Source organism: Cherax quadricarinatus, chromosome 17 (assembly GCF_038502225.1).
Source record: "Cherax quadricarinatus isolate ZL_2023a chromosome 17, ASM3850222v1, whole genome shotgun sequence".
In the NCBI taxonomy this organism is placed as follows: domain Eukaryota; kingdom Metazoa; phylum Arthropoda; class Malacostraca; order Decapoda; family Parastacidae; genus Cherax; species Cherax quadricarinatus.
The window spans coordinates 3,316,064-3,329,222 of NC_091308.1; the positions used below are offsets into that span (position 1 = coordinate 3,316,064).

At 41.8% G+C, this 13,159-nt stretch overlaps 1 protein-coding gene across 1 annotated transcript in view; it reads left to right on the forward strand.

Annotated features, from left to right (window-relative positions):
• Positions 1 to 12,711, forward strand: part of LOC128686265 (fat-like cadherin-related tumor suppressor homolog) — a 68,833-nt gene extending 56,122 nt beyond the window's left edge. The window contains exons 26-30 of the mRNA XM_070085694.1: positions 5,457 to 5,540; positions 7,446 to 7,673; positions 8,684 to 8,707; positions 9,126 to 9,290; positions 9,966 to 12,711. Coding sequence (XP_069941795.1) covers positions 5,457 to 5,540; positions 7,446 to 7,673; positions 8,684 to 8,707; positions 9,126 to 9,290; positions 9,966 to 10,483 — 1,019 coding nt within the window. The 3' untranslated portion in view covers positions 10,484 to 12,711. The remainder of the gene's footprint in view (positions 1 to 5,456; positions 5,541 to 7,445; positions 7,674 to 8,683; positions 8,708 to 9,125; positions 9,291 to 9,965) is intronic.
• Positions 12,712 to 13,159: the final 448 nt, after the last annotated feature.

A 13,159-nucleotide genomic window follows, 5' to 3' on the forward strand; every position in this document is an offset into this window, starting at 1 on the left:
TAACACACACAGAGCCCGCCTGGATAGAATTTTCAGAGGGGCATGAAAAACTAATTCTAGGTGTGATATACCGCCCCCCAAATTTAGATAGGGACCAAGGGAGACCACCATGGGAGGAAATTGCAAGGGCCACAAGGCACGACAATGTAGCAATTCTAGGAGACTCCAACTTTAGTCACATTGATTGGAATTTCTTGACTGGGAATCCAGAATCATACGATTTCCCAGAAGCAGCTCAGGACTGTTTTTTGAAGCAGCCTGTGACAGAACCCACAAGGGGAAATAACCCGCTTGACCCAGTTCCGGCAAACAATGAATCCCCTGCCAATAATTTAGAAGTCTCAGAGGAACCGGGTGCTAGCGACCACAAATCAACCACATTTAGAATTGAATGGAAGCACGATAGTAGGGACAACCCAGTAACAGTCCCAGACCCTCGCTTAGCAGACCACGATGGGCTTAGAGAACACTTATCATCTGTTGACCGGGGCAACGAAGAGAGCTATCAATATGACAGCCTTCTGAACACAATACATGCTGCTCAAAGAACATCTATCCCCTATAAAGAAACTAGATCAAATAGAAATGACCCAAAATGGACGAACAATAGGCTGAAACATCCACTAGGGCACAAGAAAGGAATCCATAGGCGCATCAAAAGAGGCGAGGGCCATCTTATGAATCAGCACATTGACACCAAGAGGGACACCAAAAAGGGGATAAGAAAAGCTAAAAGGGACTATGAAATTAAAGTTGCTAGGGATTCCAAAACCAACCCAAAAAGTTCCTTCCAGGCATATAGAACAAAAGTCAGAGACAAGACAGGTCCCCTTAAAAACAACCATGGGCATCCCACTGACAAAGAGAACGAAATGTGCTCGATTCCAAATAATTACCCTCTCTCGGCTTTTACACAGGAAGACACCAACAATATTCCGGTAATCAACCTTTATAGTGGATCAGAAGAAGACAAACCATGCAACATCACAGTCACCAGTGAAATGGTTGTGAAGCAGATAGACAGACTGAAGCAAAACAAGTCACCGGGCCCTGATGAGGTTTTTTCAAGGGTTCCAAAGGAATGCAAAATGGAAGAATGAGGGGAGACCTGATCGAAGTGTATAAGTGGAAGATAGGTATTAATAAAGGGGATATTAACAAGGTCTTGAGGATATCTCTCCAAGAGAGAACCCGCAGTAATGGATTTAAATTAGATAAGTTTAGATTTAGAAAGGACATAGGAAAGTATTGGTTTGGAAATAGGGTAGTTGATGAGTGGAACAGTCTACCTAGTTGGGTTATTGAGGCTAGGACTTTGGATAGTTTCAAATTTAGGTTGGATAAGTACATGAGTGGGAGGGGTTGAATTTGAGTGGGGCTTGCACATCGGAGCTTGTTTCTTGGGTCGCATTGAAAATTGGGTTGGTCAAATGTTTGTTAGTGGGATGAATTGTAAAGGACCTGCCTAGTATGGGCCAACAGGCCTGTTGCAGTGTTCCTCCTTTCTTATGTTCTTATGTTCTTATTTGTAGTTCCCTGCAGACACTAGTACTGGCTAGGTGGTTGGTGTCTGGCACCTCACACTGTCAGCCGGTTGGTGTCTGGCACCCCACAGTGCCAGCTGGTTGGTGTCTGGCACCCCACACTGCCAGCTGGCTCGTGTCTGGCACCCCACACTGCCAGCTGGTTCGTGTCGGCCACCCCACACTGCCAGCTGGTTCGTGTCGGGCACCCCACACTGCCAGCTGGTTCGTGTCGGCCACCCCACACTGCCAGCTGGTTCGTGTCGGCCACCCCACACTGCCAGCTGGTTCGTGTCGGCCACCCCACACTGCCAGCTGGTTCGTGTCGGGCACCCCACACTGCCAGCTGGTTCGTGTCGGCCACCCCACACTGCCAGCTGGTTAGTGTCGGGCACACAGTGCTATAAATACAAAAGCCTTTGAATGTGTTACTTTTTTTTTTGCATTATATAACATATACGACGTATGCTGCCTCTGATATACCTTTGAAGAGTTTCGAGAGTTTCATTGTGATACACAACATGTGTTGACCTTAAATCTATACGACGTGTGTTTTATTTAGATGTGTGTGGCATATTTTAAGTAAATCTCGATGACATATTTTGTTGTAATCTTTATGGCGTATATTTAACTTCAAGAGAGTAAGTAGGACACACTGTAAAATTTATTATATTATTAAGAACGAAGGAATGTCACGTCTTGTCAGGCAGAAGTGTGTGTATTTACAAATCCCCAAAACCTCCCGCACAAGAATCAACCTGAAGACGACGCTCCGGTCCGTCCTGGACTCTTTGTCAGGACACGAATGTCAAATCACAGCTGAGACACGACAGTGGTCCAGAAGGATTGGGGAGGGGAGGGGGGCGACACGTCGTCACAAGGTCTCTCTCTCCTTTTGGTTAATTGTTCCAGCCATTGTAGTGTGACTTTTTTTTTTTAACTTTTATTAATTCACACTCAGCAGAGAGTATATCGTATTGATATTATTAGAGTACCACAGCCTCCTCCAAGGGATGTGTTTTGATGGTGAGGGGCTCTTGATGTGAGGAACTGGAGCTATCCTCTCCCTCGCCTCCGTCCCTCCCCTCGGATACCAACCTTATATCCTCCCTCCCAGGCGCTGTGTGATCCCTACCGGCTTAGCGCTCCTCCGTAAACGTGAATAATACTCTTGCCAGCATACAGCCTCAGTTATATCTATGTTGCTGCCTTAGGCCTCCATCTAGCTTGCCACCATCATCCTTATTCCTCCATCTATATTACCACCACCACCACCATCCTCATCCCTCCATCTATCTTACCACCACCATCCTCATCCCTCCATCTATATTACCACCACCATCCTCATCCCTCCATCTATATTACCACCACCATCCTCATCCCTCCATCTATATTACCACAACCGTCCTCATCCCTCCATCTATATTACCACCACATCCTCATCCCTCCATCTATATTACCACCACCGTCCTCATCCCTCCATCTATATTACCACCACCATCTTCATCTCCCATCTATATTACCACCACCATCCTCATCCCTCCATCTATATTACCACCATCTTCGTCCCTCCATCTACATTACCACCACCATCTTTATCCTTCCATCTATATTACCACCACCACCTTTATCCATCTATATTACCACCACTTTTCTCATCCATCTATATTACCACCACCATCCTCATCCCTCCAACTATATTAACGCCATCATCCTCGTCCCTCCATCTATATTACCTTCCCAGTGCCCTCTGTGTTATCTCTCGTTTCGTTCTTCCCTTCATCTCGCCTGTCTCTCCAGTTCTCCTCTATCTCCCTTACCATTGTTTTTCTTCCCTTTCTCCTTCCTCCTCTACCTCTCTTCTCCTCCTCTCCTTCCTTCCTTCCTCGATCCGTCATTTGTGTGTCCCAGCCACTATTCGCAGCCTTCTCTCCATACCCTAGCTCCTCCCTCTGCATTTCTCCATTCTGTTTCTTCCTCTCATTTTTTTAATATCTATTTTCAGCATCTCTGTATCCCCTTCATCCCTCCCTCCATCTTTTACACAAGAGCTTTTACAGGGTTAATTAGGAGCTACTACATTTATTTACAACTCAAGAGCTCTTACCTACCTCAGCTATATGAAGAGCCCTCCTCAGCATTATCTTTATTAAATTTTCGCTATGAAACAGAAATATGGAAGAGGATGAGGCTGGAGCCGCTGTCATCCAGAGACTTCACTCAAGTCACTTCACTGTCATTAATATTATGGTGAACGAACGTGTCTCAGACTCGAGATATTCTAGAAATAAATGATGTCATATAAAGTGATGTTTTTGAGGTGGGTACATCTAGACTAGAGTTTGTGCTTGCTGCCCGTCTTGTTGTATAGAAATTGTCTTCTCGCTGTCCTCCCAGTGGAGCCAAGAGTGGTACTTCGACAAGATTGCCTGAAATGACAGATCTGTCCAGGCCGGGTCCAAGACAGAGATTAGTCGTCTTGCACAATTCTCTGTTCTGTTCAGAAGTCCTGAAGGAGACGGGTGGTGGTGGAGGGGGGGGGGGATGTGCAAGGGAATAATGCATACTCAAGGTGTAAGCGCACTTGTGCCTCGTAGAGAGTTTTGCAGACTTTACTGTTGAGCAGGTACGCGATACACCATAGTACTGTTATCTTCTTGGCTGGCAAGATTCTCATTTATTCATTCTCATTCTCGTATTCTTTCATTCTCATCCAGTTCACCATCACACACACTGGCTCCTCTGTCTCCATCTTTCACCACTTCACTGTTAGCACTCACTTTCTATCAACTTCTATCACTATTTCCCCTCCTTCCTATTCCCCTTTCCCCGTTTTCTTGTATTCACGTTTTCTGTCTTTTCCTTCGTTAGTTCCTCTCCCTCGGGTCTTGCCCTGGACGGCACTGTCTCCTACACGACCAGCTGGGGAATGATGCCAAGTTGTTAAGAAGCCAACAGCGGAAATTTAATTAAAACAGCATTTCAAAGGAACTTCTGAAGCTTCAAATGATTTGAAAGTTTCCTTAATTCGCTCTCCCAAAGGGAGAAAAAAAAAGTGGATTAGATCTCTGGTGAGGTCCTCATGTACACCGATCTTGCGTTGTAATTGAAGGAACATTCAAGATTACTCAACGAGGCGATGTTAGGGGATAGATTTGTACGTCTCGCGCTAGTCAGGGACAAACAGACGTAAGTCACCTATCGTGACACGTCTCAGGGCTAGTGCATGTCCTAGGACATGGCGCTAGTTATCCTAGGACAGCCTTCTGAAAGATGCAGCATGTTTAGGGAGGCATACAGCGTGTTAAGGGAGGGATACAGTGTGTTGAGGGTCATACAGTGTGTTAAGGGAGGTATACAGTATGTTAAGGGAGGGATACAGTGTGCCCCTCACCGTGAATAAACACACATTTGCCGTTAGAATATATTCCTGTCGCCGAATTTTGTTATTTCCTCTACTCCTAAATATGGCTTCTACAAAATATTCTTTGCCTTTCCCGACTCATTTCCTCCCTGTGTCCTCACTTAATTTTTACCTCACCAAACAGTTTGTTAGCTCAATAACTGTACCATCCTAACACTAGCACCAGTGCGCTTGATATTGACGTCAGTATTTAAGGTTGGTAAAAAATATAGATTCATAAATAAAAGCTAAATTCACTGGGGATCATACAGCGCCAGGTAGAATGGTAGGTAATCCTGTTTGATTCGAGGAAGGGTAAAGTGGCACCAGTTTCTCTAAAGAGCCTTTTAAGACCACTCATGAAGTGTAGAGGTTGTCCCAAAAACTCCGCACAGCGGTGTCATTTTGAACCATAGCTGTGTATAAAGGTGATAGGGTGTCTCCATATCTGTATACCGAGCTGGGGTGTCCCCGCAGCTGTGTATAGAAGTGCTGGTTTACATACACGAGTGACCTTCCTTTCTCTCCAGATGTAGGCTGTGACCTGGTGACCAACCTTGGAGAGACTCGCACATCTCCCGGCCAGCATTCACCTTTCTCGGACGACTCCTCAGGTATGAAAGTCTCTCTCATGCCCCCAGCCTCGTGTTCCCTACCCTCTGCCACGTGCCTCGTGCCCCCTACCCACACACTCCTTTCACATCATCGGCTTCTTGTCTTAAATCTGTGCATGTGTATATATTCATATACATGTATGTGTGTGTTTGCAGGTGTGTATAATATACATTATATATATATATATATATATATATATATATATATATATATATATATATATATATATATATATATATATATATATATATATACAGATAAGATCACAGAACAACCACTGAAAAAAATCTTAGAATTCCAGGCGCTTTCGTGAAAGTAGAATTAACGAAAGCGCTTGGAATTCTACTATTTTTCACAGTGGTTGTTCTGAATATATAATTACATTGTGATCCAGTGAAGAAAATGGATTTATCATCGCTCGCTCCCTTGCTGTCTTTACAGAAGTGCATGGATCAGCCATTGACCAGTGCTCTTTAGGCAGAGTTGCCAAAACGAGCTAAATTTTCAGAAAGATTTTATTTTTCTTACCAAATATTAGATATAGTGGCCTAAATTGGGATTTTTTTTTTAAATTTGCAGCAAAACGTCTTTAGCAATCATTTCAAATTTATGTAATTAACTTTATGGTTGAGTCTCGCTTAACGTTATGTTCACCTTAATGTAGGGTAGTGCTATATATCAGTGAATTATTTTTTAATTTCGTAATGTGCAGACTGATTTCGCAGGAGTTATGGTAGAAATTGTATACGTTGATGGAATGGCTAAGGTTGCAACCTCTGCCAAAACAGCACAACGACGGTCAATGCAAAGAAGCGAGTGTACACACTGCTTTCACTATTCTTCTATCGTCTACACATGTATGTCATATCTTGATCAAAACACACACACACACACACACACACACACGTATGTACGTCTACGAAGGGTCGTACAGAGGACATTCCTACCTCATCACATGTTTTGTAAATAGATTTAATACTCCTCTTGCATTGTAAATAATTAAATGCACAAGATAATGTCTTCATGTTTGTTCTGGTGTTTAAAATACCTAACAAGCTGTGCAGACACGAGAGAGAGAGAGAGAGAGAGAGAGAGAGAGAGAGAGAGAGAGAGAGAGAGAGAGAGAGAGAGAATCCTATTTAGCACGTCAAGAGTGACCTAGTCACTAAGACTTTGTACACAGCAGGACTTAGACTGGCTGAGACGCCTCAGCTCCCCAAGACAAGCGGAAGAATTTCTACTTTGTGTTCTTAAATTTGGTGTAAGTTTCAGTGGATACATTAGTTGACCAACTTTTAAACTGTACATACAACACTCGACACAAGTTTCATTATTCTTTGACTCTTGCTGTATTTCCATGTATTCCTTGTAAACTTAGGGAATTAGATTTTTCTCAGTCTGTGTATTACTTGGATCACTAGTAAATAGCTTCAGCTTGAGTGGTGACAGGTAACGCGGCGTTGCCTGGTCGTATAAGAGGTCGAGTACCACCATGGCAGACCTGCATCATGTTACGTGTGATGGCTTGTAACTCTGTAACACACGTTGTTGAGGACACAACGTGCTGCATCATGGCGACACCACACCATATACTACATGCCAACTTGACGCTCTAATAGCATGCTTGCTTCACAATCTAAATATAAGGATATTTCCGCAAATCAAATGAGGACATGATTCATCTTATCCCTCATGCTCCTCATATTTTGATGGAGAAATTTTTTAGTAAACAAAAGGTATTTGACTATACACTGTGAAATGAGCACCTGTGGCTTTTTAGAACTTCAAAAATAAAGCAGATCCAATAAAAACGCCATTATATAAAGTATTGTGATATAATTTCACTGCCATGTAGTTGCAAACAATGAGTGTTAACACGAAGTGCCTACGCTTGGCTACAACAGTGCGTGGACGGAGGTCAACACCTCCAGCCGTGCCTCCTCTGCCCCTACCGTCTCTACTGAGTCGCCGGGGCAGGACAAAGCCCTGCCACCCTCTCGAAGTCGTCACCGTTGACAGTAACCAGCCCACTGGTCACCCTTCTTCCCCGCCCCTGGCTGCAGCAACTCGGAAACAAGATACAGGTCGCGCTGCGGATAATGCTGGGTTTCAGGGTCCTTATGAAGCCTTCCGTAAGTTAGGTCTTCAGGCCCCTTAAGTGTTCAATGGAATTATACATTGATGTTGATCCCTGTGGTAACTATTAGTGTGGTGTAGTGGAGACTAACTCTGGTTGGATGGCTCTCTTTAACAAGCAGTTTCCGCATCTGCGAACATCTCATAACTGTTACTTGTTCCAGTTATATTACTAATATTTTAATGTTATTATCCAAAAACTATGATTTTTATAAATGAACTAAGCTTTGCCTCAAAAAGATATAAAATGTAGATATTCTTGATCTGTGGTTCTTGCATGACCATTAATAGTATTATTAACGTGCAACAGTTAACTTTGTCCTCACATGGAAAAGTGCTCTGGTTATTAATATGTAAAAGCCGTGGCAACAGTCAGTAAGATGTGTATGAAAGTACAGATCTGTCGCAACGATGTAGAGTAAGACAAACCACTTGAGAATTTAATTCTGGTTTAACTTTTCGCTTTATAGGACCTTGTATCTATAGGAAACACATTGAGCTGGCTGCTTACAAGGAAGGATGGCAGGCAAGGTCAGCGCAAGTGAATGAGTTAAAATCGAGCCACGAACAATACTCCAGTATTTGGAAAAATTCTTGTATGACGAACTGAAACATCTCAAACTATGTTTCCACATCATGTACACTACTCACGTCACTGAAGATGTCTTCAGTTTTCTCTTGTCTTGATTTTGGTTCATATAATAAATTTATCAGTTTCTAAACCAGATCACAAAATTCTAAAAATTATCTAGTATCCCAAAAATTTGGATATTCATTTTGCCTTCGGTAGTCATTTGTATGACAGTAGGATTTCAATGTTGCCATGAGTACTTACAGCACAATTTTAACACTGTAATTCACGATTTCCTTTTATTTTGCACCAGCACTAACTTTACTCCAGGTTCCCAGAACAGCCTAATGGAATATCTCAATGAATACCTAATTTGTGTATATATATAATTGATGTTGGGAAAACTTACGGTGTTTCGTTCTCTCCTGCACGCAGCTCCGACAGAGGCCAAGAAGAAAGGTAGCTATTGACATGACTTCTGTTTGTTCTTGTAGTTCGGTAGTCTAGGTGGAATAATTACTAGTGAGTTATTCCCAACAACTCGTGTCGCAATGCCTATATGTAATTAGCTTCTCTGCACGTAGAATTACTAAGTTTTAATCGTATATCAGTTCCATTCCTTTGATTTCGGACATCACATAGGAAAAATATTGCACGACTTTACAAATTGAGCTCTTAAAGCATGTGACACTTTTTGTAGTGAGCCTAACAAGTGTTGAAAAACATTGTTAGCATGTAGTTAGAGGATGTAAACAATTCACTGCCTACAAGACACCACTTGGCAGATTCTGTTCTAATTCACTTCATGTTGACTATCTCTACGCACTGAATTATCTCTGGTGACACTAACACACTGTTCCTCCTGGGCCTGTCGCAGGCTACCACTGGGATGACTACGATATGCATGGCTCCCGGACCCTCGTAAGCGGTGGCGAAGGTGCTGTCGCTGCCACTCCCGACCTGCTGCTGCTGCCTGAGGATGTTCCTATTGAGCCTTCACCATCTGAAGATGGCACCATGGAGGGCCTGCCTCTCCTGTCTGGTGAGTCATGTAGCAATTTGTTTAGGACCTTCAACATTTTGCTGTTAGGTCTGCCGTACACTTGGACTGAGGGATTCCCCAATATCTGAAAGCTCCTAGAACTTTTGACAGTATTATATTCATGAGAAAGTGCTAGTTCCATAGGGGTCACCCAGCACCTGGGGAATGACAGGAAATCAGCTTTCATTAGATGGAGAGATTTCTGATATCACAGAACCAAAGACATTCTCCCTTGACAAGGCTTGGTGTCAGGAAAAGATGCCTTCGATAATCCTCACAGTGTTCTCACATCTATTATATTTAGATTTTTGAAGTGCCACTTCATACTCATATGTAAACATTCTCCTTCATAGTGGAAACTGTCTAAATTTTCTACATCCTAGGAAGGATGGAGGTTTTGAATCTGTTATAGAATCATTTGTAGGAGATAGCACTAGCCATTATAGGACCTGCCTCGCAATGACCAGGCCTACTTTAATGCTTGTCCATAATTCTTCCTTCTACCCACTCTTCGATAGTATTAGTATTATGCAAATCTTAAAGTACCTTGAAATATAAATCATTTCTGTGAATTAATTTCAATAGGTATCTGACTTTTGTGTATTTTTTCTGTTTCTCGCATTGTAATTTGAATTATAAATTCGCAAACTATAAAATTGCATTATACATTTTCAGGGAGTGGTTATGATCCAAGGGTGGCTACTAATGCTGAAGAAGAAACAGCTGCCACCCCGCTGCTATCCGTGGATGCCAGAGATACCCAAGAACTTCCTGATGACGAAGACGATGACTCTGATGATGATGATGACCCATGTAGCTTTGAAGAGATTCTACTTGCCAACAATATCTCCCTCGGCTCAACTCCAGAACTTGACCTGGACATCACCTCAAAGTATAACATTGTGTCAGACATTGAAGATGATTATCCAGAGCTATCCACAAAGATCTCCAACGTGCCTTGTAGTACCGAGGAGGACGTCAGCCGACTGGGTAGCCCCAGGAGTCGACGTCCCTTCCACCGCATGGATTATAGTCGCGTGTCTGATCTCTCCTTCCTCTCAGCCCTCGAGGAGGATGATGTAGACGACTCCCTTTCAGAACTTCAGGATTCTGACTACGATCCAGCAGAGAAGCCCACTGACCAACAGACTGCTACACTCATTCAGACGTCACTCTCAGAGGTATTCTTATAGTCTTGTAATATAGCCACTTATCAGTCTTTGAGGGCCGGTAAACAACCAAGGACTATTTCAATGAAGACAGTATTTTGTGGGGAAAATTGAAGTGCAGTGAATGACTGGAAAACGTTGTTGTTCCGTGTCCCATGGGATTCCTTATAAACTCCTGGTGCTGTGTTTGACCAAATCCTTTGTTTTGGACTTCCGCTGTCACTGATCGAACAAAGGGCTTAGTATCATTTTTAGCCATCAGAACTGATTTCCTGCCACACGAGGCATAGACTGTGAATAATGATAATCAATTTTGTATAAGAGGCTATTTCCTAAATCCTTTATTCGAAACGCCGTTCAGGAGTACATGTTGCCAGAACGATGATGAAGCATTGCTGGAGCGTTGATAAAGCATTGTTGGAACGATGATGAAGCATTGCTGGAACGTTGATGAAGCATTGCTGGAACGTTGATGAAGCATTGCTGGAACGTTGATGAAGCATTGCTGGAATGTTGCGTCGGTGCCTTGCGGTTCAGTGTCGAGTTGTAGTAGACTGATCCTAGATGTATTCCTTTTCTATTTTCTGACTGAATATTAGCGTTTCTCGGACCTATCAATTTTCAGATTTACTACTTTCATAACATTGCTGGTGCATTTATGGAGTGTGTGTAGACACGATTAAGTGATAAATCTTGCCGCTTTGCCGAAATATAGATACATTGAGTTATCCTTTGCTTGGAATACGTCGGTGTAAGAATATGGTTTGACTACCATATGCATTTCATGGCAGTTCATTTTTTTTTCAGTCTGACAGTCTCTGTGAAATTTAAAAAAAAAAGACAAACTAATTTTCCCATTAAAATTTGTACTTTCTATGGGTATTATTATTATATTATTATTATTATTACGTACTGAAATCATGGACCTCCCACATCATGTTATGATGAAAGGACATAAGTGTGTTTCCTGTTGTCTTAGTCGATGTGGATATTTTTGGTGTAAAATAAAAAGAAAAAGCTTTATATATGGAAAGAGCTAAAGTCTTATCCATTTTTTTTTTTCATGTGTGTTTGCTGCTGTGTACTTCCAAATTTTCAGCTGTAAAGAAAATGCTTGCAGATTTAAAATTACACAGAGGTGGACTGGGTGTCGCAGTGCACTTCAGGTGCCACACTTCACATCAACCCTTCATGTTAATCATGTCAGCAGCGAAGTTAAAATTGCTGGAATTTTATGGACGAGTTCATTCTTTTAAAAAGACAGACACTGGTGTTTCATGGGATACAGGTGTGTCACTGTCATGAGATGCACGTGTCACTGTCATGGGATACAGACGTGTCACCGTCATGGGATACAGGTGTGTCACTCATGAGATACAGACGTGTCACTGTCATGGGATACAGGTGTGTCACTGTCATGAGACATAGCTGTATTACTGGCATGAGATACAAGTGTGTCACTGGCATGAGATACACTTGTCACTGTCATGGGATGCAAATGTGTTACTGTCTTGAGACACAGATGTATCACTGGCATGAAATACAAGTGTCACTGTCATGGGACACATGAAGCCTGTATTACGGTGCTCTCCTCCACATGTTTCATTAGTCTTCATAACGCATTTCCTCTGAACTAGTCATTATTTGATACAGAGTAGAAAAAGTGCCTATACAACAGATCATAATTATTATTATAATAACAGGATAAACCATGCACAAAGGCCCTTCAGAGTTATTCAACGGGATATATAGATATACATACATACATACATATTTTTGCATCTTTTGAATAACCAAGTGTCTCTCGCATAGTTTTGTATAGATTTCATTTACCATCATGCAGTTCATTTTAGAAATCTGTGAAGAGTGTATAAAAAAATATTTATTGGACAAATAACACGTGCTAAATCACTAATATTATATATATATATATATATATATATATATATATATATATATATATATATATATATATATATAGATATACTCTTTAATCATGCAAAATGTGGCCGTTGTTGTCATGGATTATCCTAACATTAGTTCAGGCGGCTTGACAGTGTTTTGGAGAAATAATTATAAATAACATGATAGCTTATTTGTATACTAAACATTAGCATTAAATATTTTGTGTGTTGTACCGTTTATATTCAAAGAAATTAGAATGATTGGCAAGTTAAAATAACTGAGGATGGTGTCACGATATAAAGTATTTTTGTAAAAAGATCTTGTGTAAATAAACTTCTTGTCCCAGACAGGTACACATTTTCTTTATCCTTTCACCTGGGATGCTGAGTTGATGTGCTGGGGATAGTGACATCTGCACTCTCGCTGGCACTCTCGCTGGCACTCTCTGACACTCTTTTATAAAGACATGTTTAGCTACTCTAAACATGCCTTTATAAAAAAAGGTTGAACACGATGAAAAACCTCCTGTTCACCTTGTGTTTATCCTGTGTTCTGTTGCTTCATATTCCTCAAATGGTTAACTAAGGTATTTTTCTGAACACACCGGCCGGCTCCCACCGAGGTAGGGGGAGCTGAAAAAGATGCCTTCCAAACCTGCTATATCCCCAACAATCCTTCAGATTGCACTGTTCTTCAGATCTCCAGTACTCAAGTCCGGCTAACGAATTTCCCTGAATCCCTTCATAAATTTTACCTTGCTCGTACTCCAACAGCACGTCAAATCATCAAATCTAC